Source organism: Perognathus longimembris, chromosome 12 (genome assembly GCF_023159225.1).
Source record: "Perognathus longimembris pacificus isolate PPM17 chromosome 12, ASM2315922v1, whole genome shotgun sequence".
NCBI classification, from domain to species: Eukaryota; Metazoa; Chordata; class Mammalia; order Rodentia; family Heteromyidae; genus Perognathus; species Perognathus longimembris.
Genome location: NC_063172.1, coordinates 51,553,588 through 51,566,773, shown reverse-complemented (window position 1 = coordinate 51,566,773; position 13,186 = coordinate 51,553,588). Strand labels below are relative to the sequence as shown.

The following is a 13,186-nucleotide window of genomic DNA, read 5'->3' as shown; positions in this document are numbered from 1 at the left end:
TGAAAAATGCTAAATAAATGATTGCTCATTTTACTTTGTTGACTGGGAATGGGTAGAGCGCACTATGTTTGCAGACTTCTTTTAGGTGGTACTGGGGTTTGAACTCTGGGCTTTGTGCTTTCTAAGCAGTCATTCTACCAGTGTGCCACACCTCTAACCTTCACCTAATCTTATGAACCACACAATGATGCTTTAATGGCTGACATCCCCACTTATTTTCCAATTGGGACTATAAGGTCCTTAACTGAGGCTTAAGGACCTGGTTGATTCCTTTTCATTTTCCACTAATGCAGAGCTACTTTCTTCTTCACAAGGGCCCTTCTATGGTCTCCACAGCTCCATCTGCCCATCCACACCCATCACTACTTCTGCCAACTCAATTTTTGCTGTCTTCTGATTTGCTTCCTTTTGCTCTTAGCCGCCTTTTCATGTTTCCTCACCTCTCTCTCTCTCTCTCTTTCTTTCTTTTCTTTCTTTCTTTCTCTCTCTCTCTATATATACATACATACATATACATAGATAGATAGATAGATAGATAGATTCATGTATAAAATGCTTTTGTTGACAGCAATTTTCTTTCCAGGTGAGCACATTAATTTGATCCTAGTTACTTTAGTTTTATTTCATTTTACTTTTTGTCATGTTTATTTGGTTATTAGAGCTCTCTTTGTTGGTCATTTAAAAATATTTTAATTTTTTTATTTTGTATATATTTTGAATATATTATATTACATATATATTCATAGATATATCTACCCCTCCTTTGGGAACTGGGAGGTCATGGAAGCATTTACATAGTCTTTCTAATCTGGAAGTATTCCAGAAACTGAACTATAATAATAATTAAAACAATAACAACATCACTATCACAAGAAGCAGCAAGAATAAAACTGAGCATTGAGTTCTTACATCCACTACATGTTGGTCAGAGTAATCTACATAGTGAAATCGAGGCAGTGGGCTGGATGCCATATCCACATGGGAGATCAGAAATGTGTGGATAAGTCACGTTTCATAAGACATCTCATAAATGGAAGGTCAGAGCCAACAGCTTGCACTCAGCCACTAGAATCACACTACAAAACATCACTGAATCTTTAGTCTGTTCTTCCAAGTCTCACAGCACCACCAAAGTGGTCCTCAGACAACTCCTCTGAACCAATCACAATTCAGTTTACTTGAGTTGTCTGGTTACTAGACTATTTACTCAATTACTATGAAATCCAAATATTAAATTCCAACAGATAACTCTCTGAATAACTAATCATCATACTTTATGTCTTAAAGATTAAAAGGATACTTTTGGAGGAAACGATAGACAAGAATGCCCTCAGCAGGATAGGTGTGAAAGTAGTTTCCTCAGGAGACAGAGATAGAAGGATTGAGATTTTGAGGACAGGCTCACAAATACACTATCAAGAGCTTTTATCTCAAAAACAAACCAGGAATAATGGTGCCTGTTTATAATTTCATCTACTCAGAAGGTGGAAGTAAGCAGTTTCATGGCCTGGGCAAGAAAAAAAAGCAGAGACTCTATCAAAACAAACAAACAAACAAAAAACAAGCTAAGAGCAAAACTCACATATATTGGGTATGTGGTATAAATCTCTGAGTTCTGTCCTCCAAACTGACCCTAATTGTGCATATGTGTATATATATATGCATATATATACATCTGATACATATATTCTGATACACCTTTCTAGCTGTAAAGTGAAACTGATAAAAGCAAAGATATTATTACTATTCATTAAGAATAGCATTTAAGGAAGTGGTGCTTTGGCTCAAAGTGGTAGAGCACTAGCCTTGAACAGAAAAACTCAGGGATAATGTCCAGGCTGAGTTCAAGACCTACAACTACACTACCAACAACAAAGAGAATAGAATTTGACAAAATTTGAAAGTAATTTTAAATATTATAGAAAAGAATACAAAACTCAACGTACAAAAGTATTTAAACGAATTCCACAACTAGACAGACAAAATTATTGAATAAAGTCAAAGTTCTTTTCATAGGGCATTTACTAAGTAAGAAGAAATATTAATCAGAATGTAATTATATGTAGCACCCAAATGCTATATAATCATCTTTCTCAATATATGTCAAATTATATTCAATTTAACATTGGATCACTTACCAACATCCACATGATATAATATCTCAGATATGGAAAATGGCTTCTAAAAGCCCTTTGGAAAGGTGATTCAACCAGGGGATACAAAAAGTCAAGTTTTAAAGCAATATCCAACACTGCTATACAAGTCCTCTTTTATTTTAAAAATATTTTTTCCCTCAGGATTCTTTCCCCCTTTCATTTCCACTCTAACATTGTACTATAACTGAGGCTGGTTAGTCTTCTGAGGAATTGTTACTGACACCTAAGCTTTTAATCTAGGAGAGGAGTCAGATAAGAAATAATAAGTATAACTCTCAAGTACAGTGCAGCCTGAGTAGATCTACTTCAAAATTTGAAGGTTTTTTTTTGTTTTTTTGTTTTTTTTTTTTTGCCAGTTCTGGGGCTTGAACTCAGGGCCTGAGCACTATTCCTGGCTTCTTTTTGCTCAAGGCTAGCACTCTACCTCTTGAGCCACAGCGCCACTTCTGGCTTTTTCTATATATGTGGCCCTGAGGAATCGAACCCAGGGCTTCATGTATACGAGGCATGCACTCTTGCCACTAGGCCATATTCCCAGCCCAAAATTTGAAGTTTTTGAATACCTAAAAGACATCCCCAAGTGGAATTTTCCACACCTGACTTCATGAATGGTTTGCAGTGAAAATACAGATACACTAAAAACATGTATAAATTATCTTCAAGTTATATGTGTATTAGGTATACATGACACATAATGAATTGCAACTTTAGACTTGGACTCTAATATATCTCATCATATACATATATATATATACATACATATATACACACATACATACGTACATATAGGAAAAGAAGAAAGGATAAAAGGAAGAAGAAAAGAAGATGAAGCATGTGGTGACATGTGCTTGTAATGCCAGCCACTTGAGAAGTAGAGGCAAGAAGATGGTGAATCTGAGGCTAACCTAGGTAAAGTTAGTGAGAATCTCTTTTAGAAACAAAATAGAAACAAAATGGTTTATGGTAGAGCTCCTGCCTAGCAGGCATATGACTGTGTGGTTCAATCCCCACTAGATTAGATAGATAGATAGATAGATAGATAGATAGATAGATAGATAGATAGATAGATAGACAGATAGATAGACAGAGATAGACAGATAGATAGATAGATAGATAGATAGATAGATAGATAGATAGATATCAGACAGACAGATAATAGTCATTTAGGCACAGTAGCTTATGCCTATAATCCTAGCTACTCAGGAGGCAGAAACCCACAGAATCTCAGTTCAGGGCCAGCTTGGAGAAATAATATGTGATACCTTGTCTCAACAAATAAGCTGAGTATAGTGGTGTGCACTTGTTATTTCATCTACACAGGAGGTATAGACAGAAAAATAGTGGTCTGAGGCATATATAGAAAAATAATAGTCTTCCAAAGATGGAAGACTACATACATAATACCTTTTCTTTATCTTTTTTTTCTTTTTTTGTCTATTGTGGGGCTTGAACTCACAGCCTGGGTGCTTTCCCTGAGCTTTTTTGCCCAAGGCTAGCACTCTACCATTTTGAGCCACAGAGCTACTTCTGGTTTTCTGGTGGTTAATTAGAGGTAACAGTCTCATGGACTTTCCTGCCTTGGCTGGATTCAAACTGTGATCCTCAGATCTCAGCCTCTTGAGTAGCTAGAAGGGGAAAATGGCCCATATGACAAAGTACCTGCTTATCAAATACCCGGCCCTGAATTAAAAACCCAGCTTTTAAAAGTAAGATAAACTAAAAATACTTATAAAATAGTATAGATAAGAACATCAATGTAGGAAATTAACAAGGCAATAACATCATAATGAGAAGACAATTTTTATCTCCTCAATTTAAAAAACACATATAAAAATAAGTCTTGTATTTACTAATATAACATTCTTTCAATAATATTGTTTAAAATATGATTCAAAAATATTATTCAAAAATGTGTGTATTCTAGTGCATAGTCCTTCCTTCTGTAAATATATTATAAGTTCTTAACTAAATATAAAACTTCTAGCATGAAAATAAAGAAATCACAGCTCTCTGAGAAAAGATGGAGGGCAAAATCGAATGCAAGTGTTTTAGCATACACCACAATGCCTGACACAGTTGCCTTTGTCTTGTTTTTCATTCTTTTTCTAGTTGATAGTAGAGACAAAAGCAGAGAACCAGCATTTTGGGCTTCCATGCACACATGTGAGCATGCATACACACACACATACACACACACACACACACACACACACACAGTGGCCCTTTTTGCAAAGAATCTATAGATCATATTTCAACCCAGAAAGCAGGCATACAGTGGAGTAGAAGGGGGTGTCGTGCCTCTAAGCTTAGCCTGCATGCCATCATGTATTGTCTAAGGGAACATTGTATTTACTTCACAAATGACCCATCAGTCTACATAAAGGCAAAGAAAGCCTCCATGGCAAGCTGTATACAGACCTTGCATCTGGTAGCTGTATGGTGCCTGTCCAGGTTGCGGGGTACCAAAGCTGGAGCCATAGCTGAGAAATCCCGTCTGTCCAGATGACTGAGACTGAGACAGTCCACCTTCTGTCTTGATGCCTGCCCACAATGTACCTAAATCAGTTAGTGACAGCTTATCTATCTGTTCATTTGCAGAAGCTGGCCAAGATACAAAAACATATGCTCCCATAACTGTTCAGACAAAAATGCCTCCCAATCTCCCTTCAGCCCTACAGGCTTACAGTACAACTTTAATTTATGCCTTCATGTTCAAAAATATACATTTGAATGCCTATCCTGGGGCTCTCTCTCATTTTCCCACATCCAACTTTGTCTAAAATATACCTGCACAGATATTTCTACACTTCATTGTGTTGTGTTATGTGAATTAGTCACTTCTTTAATAGGAAAAAAGCCATCAGTAAATGTTAACTAGACTGTTCCAAAATTAGCAGGCTAAACCAAAATCTTTGTTTCCCTGAAAAAAAATGATTAATTAGAGCCTCTAACCTCATGGTATTATTTTTCTCCCTGCTTCTGGTTTTCTACTTTCCTACATTGTTGATGCTGGGGCATACTCATTTAAGTCAGGGGAAGCAACATTAGACACAGAACAAAGCAACAAGGAGAAAACCTTCTCCTGAGTATTTAGATCATACCGGAAGGCAAACACAAAAGAAGTAGAATATCAAAGAACTGAACTCTGAAAACAGTAGTGTTGTATAAACAACAAAAGTTGACAGCAGGAGGAGGAGGTGCAGCTCCAAAGAATGCAGTCTCAGGCTGGACCCAGGTAAGAAGCAGGAGACCCTATCTGACAAATAACCAAGAAACAGAAAAGGACTCGGCTGATAAGAGCACCTGCCTAGCAAGTGCAAAACCCCGAGTTCAAACCCTAGGCAGCACTGAATGAACAACATGAATGAAATAGAGAAAAACTACCCAGCAGCAACCTTTTTATCTCTTCTCATTTAAAAATATTCCAATAAAAGTATTTTAAATTTAGGTCAAGATACACTGTTTTTATATAATTACACAAAAAGTTAATTCATGCTTTATACAATCATATGAAATTATGTATTTGTGGTTCCCAAATAGCTCTCAAAGCACCTGGCTGGCATCCTAATTTCAGGATTGGGGCTTGGCAGCTCAGCTCTGCATCATGATTAAAGACAGTCACAAAAATGAACAACTGTCCTTAATCCCCCCAGAGGGTATAGAGAGACATCCATGCCAGAATAATTCACATTTTTGATCATTTTGGTTTACACTAGATAACTGATATCTTTCAAATCCAGAATACACAGGAGTCTTACTATTTATTTCCATTTTAGGAGAATTTCACCAGTAGAATAAAGTTAGGTAATTGTCCGAAAGCAGTGGAAGAGTCTTACTCTTGGCAGAAAGAACCTCCTCATAATTCTTGGAGAATCTCTGAATACTTCATAATGACCTTAACATTTAAGGCTTAGCCCAACATTACATTTAAAAAACAGATTTTTTTTTCACTGTTCAGGCAATCCTAAACCATCGAATACCCTATACATGCAAATGATCCCTGGAGACACCTGGCCAAGACAGGTGGTTTGATGGCTTTAGAAACTCCCTTCCTTTCCTGTGTAACCAGAAGGAACTTTCCCCTCCTCTGCATTTGAGGGCACCGTGATCTACCTCCAGCCTTGTCTAGCACCAGCTGCTTTTAGCTGGGAGGTGCAGGATGGGAATGTTGGTCCTAAGCACAGGTAAGGAAAAGCAAGGAGAGAGAGAAAACAGTCATAGACACTCCTGTCACCACATCTGCTGTCCATGGGTGGCAAACTCATTTCCCCAGTGAAGAACAGAATGGGTTACTCCAACCCACTGACCTACTATTCTCAATGTAAAAAGCATGAATTTTTCTTTTTAAAGTGTAAATAAAAATTCAATAGCACAATTCCCTGGGGAAAATCTTTTAAAATTATCTAGATCTTGACTATCCAGGCCAAAGAACCCTGGCCTATCCTCTTCCCTCAGGAACAAGCCAAGGGAGACATGCTGCTATGTTTTTCAATGCCCTAGTCCAAGAAAGAGAGAACCTCAGAAGCAGTAAGGACATCTCTCTGAACTAAAGGTCTAAATACACTAAAAAAAGTGATCAGGAAAAACACTAAGTAAGGATGGAGCCTTACTTAAAGGAGATTTACAACCATCTATAGCTTGGAATCAAAGTTCTGAACACTGAGCCTTCCCCTCATGACCTTCCCATCCCTCACTATCAACATTAAAACCTCCATATTTACTCTCCAAGTTCAGATTCTCTCACGTCACCCTCTTTTCACCTGACCTCCTGCAATATTTATCTCAGACATAGACCATTTGGTAATGTTTCAGAACTGAGTCCCTATCCCAGAGCTGAGAAACATGCAAGGAAAATGTCAAGGAGAAAAGAGAAATGTGAGGCACACAAAGCAGTGACAGGAAGAGCTTCCCAAGGCAGCAGTGGCCGATCAGCAGTGCTTGACTTGTACATGTACAGAAAATACCATGTGCACTTCAAGTAATCATCTTGCAAGCACGTGAGTACTTGAATTGGTGTGCAACGGAGACTGCCTTGACTCAATAACAGAATACAACTACCCAATACTTCTTTCATTTCAAAATATAGTTTAAAATGATGGATACATTTGACCCATATCTAATATTATCAGAAGAAACTTTTGAGTAAAAGTCATGAAAATTAACCTTATTTTAGAAAACTCATTTTAAGACTGCTTTCTAAAGTCTACTTTTCAAAGTACCCAGGAGAAAACCCTTATGCCTGACAATTCTGAAATAAAACTCTAAAAGCTGAAGTTATGCATAATTTATTTTTAGTTTTATATATTCTTTAAGAAATTTACTTAAGGCCATATTTGTTGAGGTAAAGACACACACTAAGAGGGATAAAGTAGTTTAGCTTTTAATTATTAATGAAACATTTGAAAAGAACATTGATTCTTTCATGATTCTGCAGAAAAGATTATCAAAAAAGAAGTGTAACAACAGTGATTTAAATAATCTATCAATCACAGAATTAGTTATTCTGCCAGGCATTTCTCCCAAATATTAGTGTTCATTTTCTTGATCATTAATTTTATTTTTTTCACAAAACACCAGTAATTTGTGTATTTATGTTCGGTTCAATTTGTTTAAAATTACAATCACAACTCAATTGAAGAAAATGTGTTTTGAAAGCTGAAGGCTTTTTAGAAATTGAACTTTGGGATCTGGTTGGATTTATTTTTAATTTACAGGTATTGACCCTGAAACAATTGAGTTAAATTACACCAAGATAAAGATAATCTCTAGGTGGGAAGGAACAAATGAGCAATGTGAGCTCTGAATGTTTCCTGATTTGTCTCCTCAAAGCACAGTCCAAGAGGTGATATGTAGATCACTTTTCCTAATGGTTGATAATACTGACATTTGATCACCCAACCACCCCCAAGTTTAGGGCAATAGCTGAATTCCATGTATACTTCCCTAATCATAGCTAAGAATCTGATAAATAGGAAATGGATCTTTACCCTAAAAGACTTCATTCTCAGAAGCTTTATCGCAAATATGCACACATACCAAAAAATACTTTGGATTCCACAGCCAAGTGCTCAGATGGCAAGTTCAGAGTTAAGATATAAGTAGAAGAAAAGGAAAGAGAGAGACATATGACCCATGCAACCTGCCCACCACCTCTGACCTCAAGATGAAAGTTCACCATTTTTTTCCATGCTCACCAGAAACAAGCACAGGAAGAATCTAGATACAACTGGTGACAACACTTCCTGAAGATTGCCTAAGAATTAAGTACCTCTCAAAAATACACATACGCCCACGAGAACACCCCACCACCACAATGGCAAGATTACTCACCATAGGAGGAAATTCCGTACGGCTGTCCTGGCTGTGGGTACGTGGCGTAGGCTGTGGCTTGCTGCATTCCTGTGGTAAACTGTGTTTGCCCATATGCAGCCATAGTTTGTGAGGAAGGGGTAGGGAGAATATGTGGGTATGGTCTGCTATTTGTCAGAAATGACAGAAAATAGAAAGCCCATGCATTAGATGGAAACATGCAAGGTAACCAATTAACAACCACATCACAAATTCCAGTTAAAAGTGTGTATCTTCAAAGTAAAACTTTCCAATCTAATAGACAAAGCATTAAACTGCTCCAGGATCTCTACAAGTGGTGCTCAAAATAAATTTGCAAAAATTCATATACACCTTTATATAGTGCACTTTTGTTTAACTCAGGATGTAACACGTGGGTACAGACATGACTTAAAGTAAGGTAAAAATCTACTCAGAAAAGTGATTTATTGACTAAGAGAAAATACATCTTACTTGGAAGGATAAATCTGTGGTGGAGAGAACTGGTGAGCTGGCCTTGGACTGAAGCTGCTGCTCCCGATTGCTGAGACAACAAAAGAGGAAAGTATTCAGTACTGCAAGAAACTGAATAAATAGGTAGAAAACGGTGGTTGGTATATTAGGAACATATTGGTGACTCACAGAATTGGCCAGTTCATATGGTTCTACCAAACAGAAAATTAAACTAAAAAAGCAATCAGTAGGAATGGATGGAGTGGCACTCATTTTCAATGATCTCTTAGAAAATGCAGGCATAGCCTTAAATACCTACCAGCCTGCTGAGAGGGTTTTTACAGTGGCAATACTGTAGGAGAATCATAAGTCCTGGCTCCAGTCTGGAAATCCTGGCTGAAAGGGGTGGTATGGAGCTGAATTGCAGGGTTGGGCAGTTCTGTGAAAGGTCATCTGATCTATTGTCTGAGCTCAATGGGAACACACAAACCCCAGCCTGGATTACTAAGAAATGTGGTCTAATCTTCTCTCAGGTGAATGGAAATAGGATAGATCCTAATTTGCCAGCATTGATTTAGCAATGTGTTTTAGTAAAAAAAAAAAAAATGCATTCCTATAACTATCTTAAATTACTCAAGTTGCAAGCTAAGCCTGTTTTTTCTTGTGCTGATCCATGCTCCTTTCCCTTCTATTTATGTGTTTAACTTCAATGTTCAAGTAAAAAGGCTTTTTTTTTTCTTTCTAGAGGTTTTTAAGCATTCAAGCAGAACTTTATTTCTTTTAATCAGTTTTACTTGATTCACTGTGTTTCAGAGAGCACTAAACTCCTATGAAATGTTCATTAACTCTGAGTTAAAAAAGCAAAAACAAACAAATGAAAGCCTCATTTTAACCAGCATACTACTTTAATGCTTGTTCTCAACTTTTGTTGTATACAAGGACAATGTAACTACATAGACTGCTTACAATCTACATTTTCTTTGTACAGGTGTATGTAAATATATAACCACATACATATTTATACTTGAGTATATATATTCATGTGGGCATGTATGTATAGACATGTATAGACATACATATGTATATAAATGGGTGTATGTTTCTGTTTGTACTGTGTGTCTCATGTATTTTGTGTATTTCCCCCTTAAACTCCCTAGTCTCCACCTGCCTAATATACATATTCTTGGGGCACAATTTATTTAACATGCAATATATTTTCTTTTTCTGTAAATAATCTCTCTCCTCAGACCTCTATAGTTTACTACCTGCATTCTATGTTAAAATATTTGCATAGAATTTCATGCAAAGTATTGCGCTTTTCTGTCCACTTACATCAGTGCATTTGCACTTCTCATGTTTGATTTTTCTAGCTTTTATTATGGGCGATAATGGCAGAGTTAGGTCTGAATCCCCAAACCTATGATGAATCCTTCCTGAGTAAAGCCAACACAGCAGTCTAACCTGGGAATGGGACAGATATAAATGAGTCCTATGCTTGCAAAATGCCAGGCTTCCACCATCTATCTGGCTGTCATCCTGGCAGAGATGGATGACAGCTACATTAAAGAGGTGGCTGGCAACCGTGCTGGTGTTTCCTGTGTTTTAGAAGACACTCATTCACAACTTGGTTACAGGCACCATTCCAGATGCTGCAGACGAAAACAGGCAGAGGCATGTTCTAGACTCTCCACCTGGGATGACTGATGCATAAAAAGCTGGAGAAGGATGTGAGGTGCTGGTATATAGGAGGGAGGAATTAGGAGAAATCACTGGGACTATGGACCAAACCACCTGTAAATGCCTGGTAGCCTAAAAAGAGGCAAAAGGGCAAGTGGACTTATCATTTGCTTGGACAATCATAATAAAACGACATAGCTTTTGCTGGAAACTGGTGGCTCACAATTGTAATCCTAACTACTTAGGAGGCTAAGATCTGAGGATCATGGATCAAAGTCAGCCCAGGCAGGAAAAACCCATAAAACTCTTATCTCCAGTTAACTACCAAAACCTAGAACTGGAACTGCGGTTCAAGTGGTATAGTACCAGCCTTGAGTGAAAAATCTAAGGAACAGTGCTCAGGTCTGGAGTTTAAGCTCCTGTACCATCACTAATTATATCATACACATATACATACATACATACATACATACATACATACATACCTGTTTAAAAGTAAAATAATTGGATGCCACCTGATGATAGAAGCCACAGAAATCATTTTATTCTTTTCTAGCTCTATACCTACATTTTTCAACTTGCAGGTCATGACTCATATAAAGAAAACAACAACAACAACAAAAACCCCAAACTCTTACAGGTTGCACCTAGAAATTTTTACAAAGAAAACAATAGAATGTATCAGGGTTTTTTATTGCATAGACGGAGGTATGTTGTCTAAGGCTTGGAGTTAGATTTAATTGGATTCAGGATCTGGAATTAGAATTGGACATCAGCTCAGATTGAAATCTTAACTCTTCTATACAGTTTCAGTCAGGTTATTTTAAGCCTATGTATGCCCTCCTACAAAATGATTGTAATGACAATGGCTAGCCGCCTAGGACTGCTGTGAAGACTAAAGGATACAATTAACATAAGGGGATTAGGTTTGTATTTACATGTTTATATTAATAAATGCTTATTGTCTCAAATTCTCAGCATCACTGAGTTTAAATTGCTCTTCCATTTGGGTAGCTACTTTGCCCAGTGAACATCATTACCACCTGCCCAGCAAAATGCTCACAGGTAGGGTTCTCTCCCACAATTTTACATACAAGGAACTCAGGATTCAAAGAAGCAACACATTTAAGCAAACAAATGGCAAAGTTTTGATTTGAACCCAGATCTTACTCTTTGCATCAAAACATACTATCCACAATCTTCTATACTGAAACTAGAAACCTCATCCTTGTCTTGCTTCCTCCCTCTATATTTTATGACGTGTGACATTCCCTCATTCACCCAACCCAAATCTAGAAATTGTCCATTGGTTCTTATATTGCCTACATGTTCCATCCTTCTTAGGGCACCAGCTCTGTGCAGGCCCTCAATACAGCTCACCTGGACAACCACAACAGTCACGTGACTGCTTTCCCTTGGAAAGGGAAACCACCCACTCACTTCTGCCACCACAAGGTAGGTGCCTTCCCTAAGTAAAATGTTCTCACTGAGATCCACAGGCTTTTGATTGTTCCCATGCCCTTAAGATAAATTCTAGATTCATTGGCAGAGAATACAAGGAGATTTAGTACTCTTTGGCCTTCTTTATATGCCAGATGCCTGGAGATGCCATGTCTTCTTATATCTGTCTTGGGTGTTTTTGCATTACACAATTCTGCCTTGGATTGATTGCTCCTCTTCCCTCTGCCTGAGGACTATTCCACTAAGAGAAAAACATCACTTTATCTTCACAGTAATGTCTTCCTTCCCTATACTTCCCAGGAATATTGCAGGTATTTATCAGTGACGTAGCACTCTCCACAATTCATTATGGTTTATACGTTTCAGCATACAGAGGCTAAATTTCTCTGCCAACCATGTGCCCCAGGGATCAGGGGCTTCCTTTGATGTCTTTACCATGTGAGAGGACCTGGCTCATGGTAACTAATTGATAAATAATATTTGTGTAATAAGACTATGAGATTTAAGACTCATAGCAATGTAGATTTTAAAATTTTATGATGAATTGAAGACGTTTGTTAATTTTAGGTTACTTATAATACATATATAATACCTATATAATAATACATATATAATACATACATAATAAACCTGACCCAGTCTTCAGCACTATAAATTTGAGTAAATAAATTTCCTCTCAAGTAAGTGTAAAGAATCCCCGATGTGGTCTTGCTGTTTAATCAATTAGGTACAACCTAAAATTAATAAGCATCTCAATGTCATGTAATAAGCAATTCTGAGACTTTCCCAGACAATATTTCTGGGTAGCTGTCAGCCAAAAATATACATTGTCTACTTGAAGTAGTCTTTCTTTAGTAGCCTAAAACACCTTTTGAAACAGTAACCCAGTAATTTAGATTAATTTTAATTTCCTGGAGCAGAATAACCCTAAAGCAAAGGAAATGTGCCTTCATCTACTATCTCAGTAAATACAACTGCCAACCTACCCATTTTTACCATCCAAGTTGGAAGAGTTGGGGGCACAAAGACAAGCAATAATATCTCGTTATCCATTTTAGCACATTTCCAACTATTCTCTTCTTTCTTGTCCTTCAAACACATGAAGAAGCTCC

The 13,186-nt window shown here is 37.3% G+C and overlaps 1 protein-coding gene across 5 annotated transcripts in view; it reads right to left on the bottom strand.

Annotated features, from left to right (window-relative positions):
• Eya1 (EYA transcriptional coactivator and phosphatase 1) overlaps nucleotides 1-13,186 on the bottom strand; it is a 141,703-nt gene that overhangs the window by 94,864 nt on the left and 33,653 nt on the right. For 2 of the 5 annotated variants that reach the window (XM_048358973.1, XM_048358968.1), the window contains 3 exons: nucleotides 8,958-9,027; nucleotides 8,487-8,632; nucleotides 4,575-4,712 (listed from right to left, as the gene is read on the bottom strand). In XM_048358973.1, the coding sequence (XP_048214930.1) occupies nucleotides 4,575-4,712; nucleotides 8,487-8,632; nucleotides 8,958-9,027 (354 nt within the window). Of the gene's footprint in view, nucleotides 1-4,574; nucleotides 4,713-8,486; nucleotides 8,647-8,957; nucleotides 9,028-13,186 lie in introns of those variants that run through there. The other 3 variants (XM_048358971.1, XM_048358972.1, XM_048358967.1) reach the window with 3 other exon arrangements.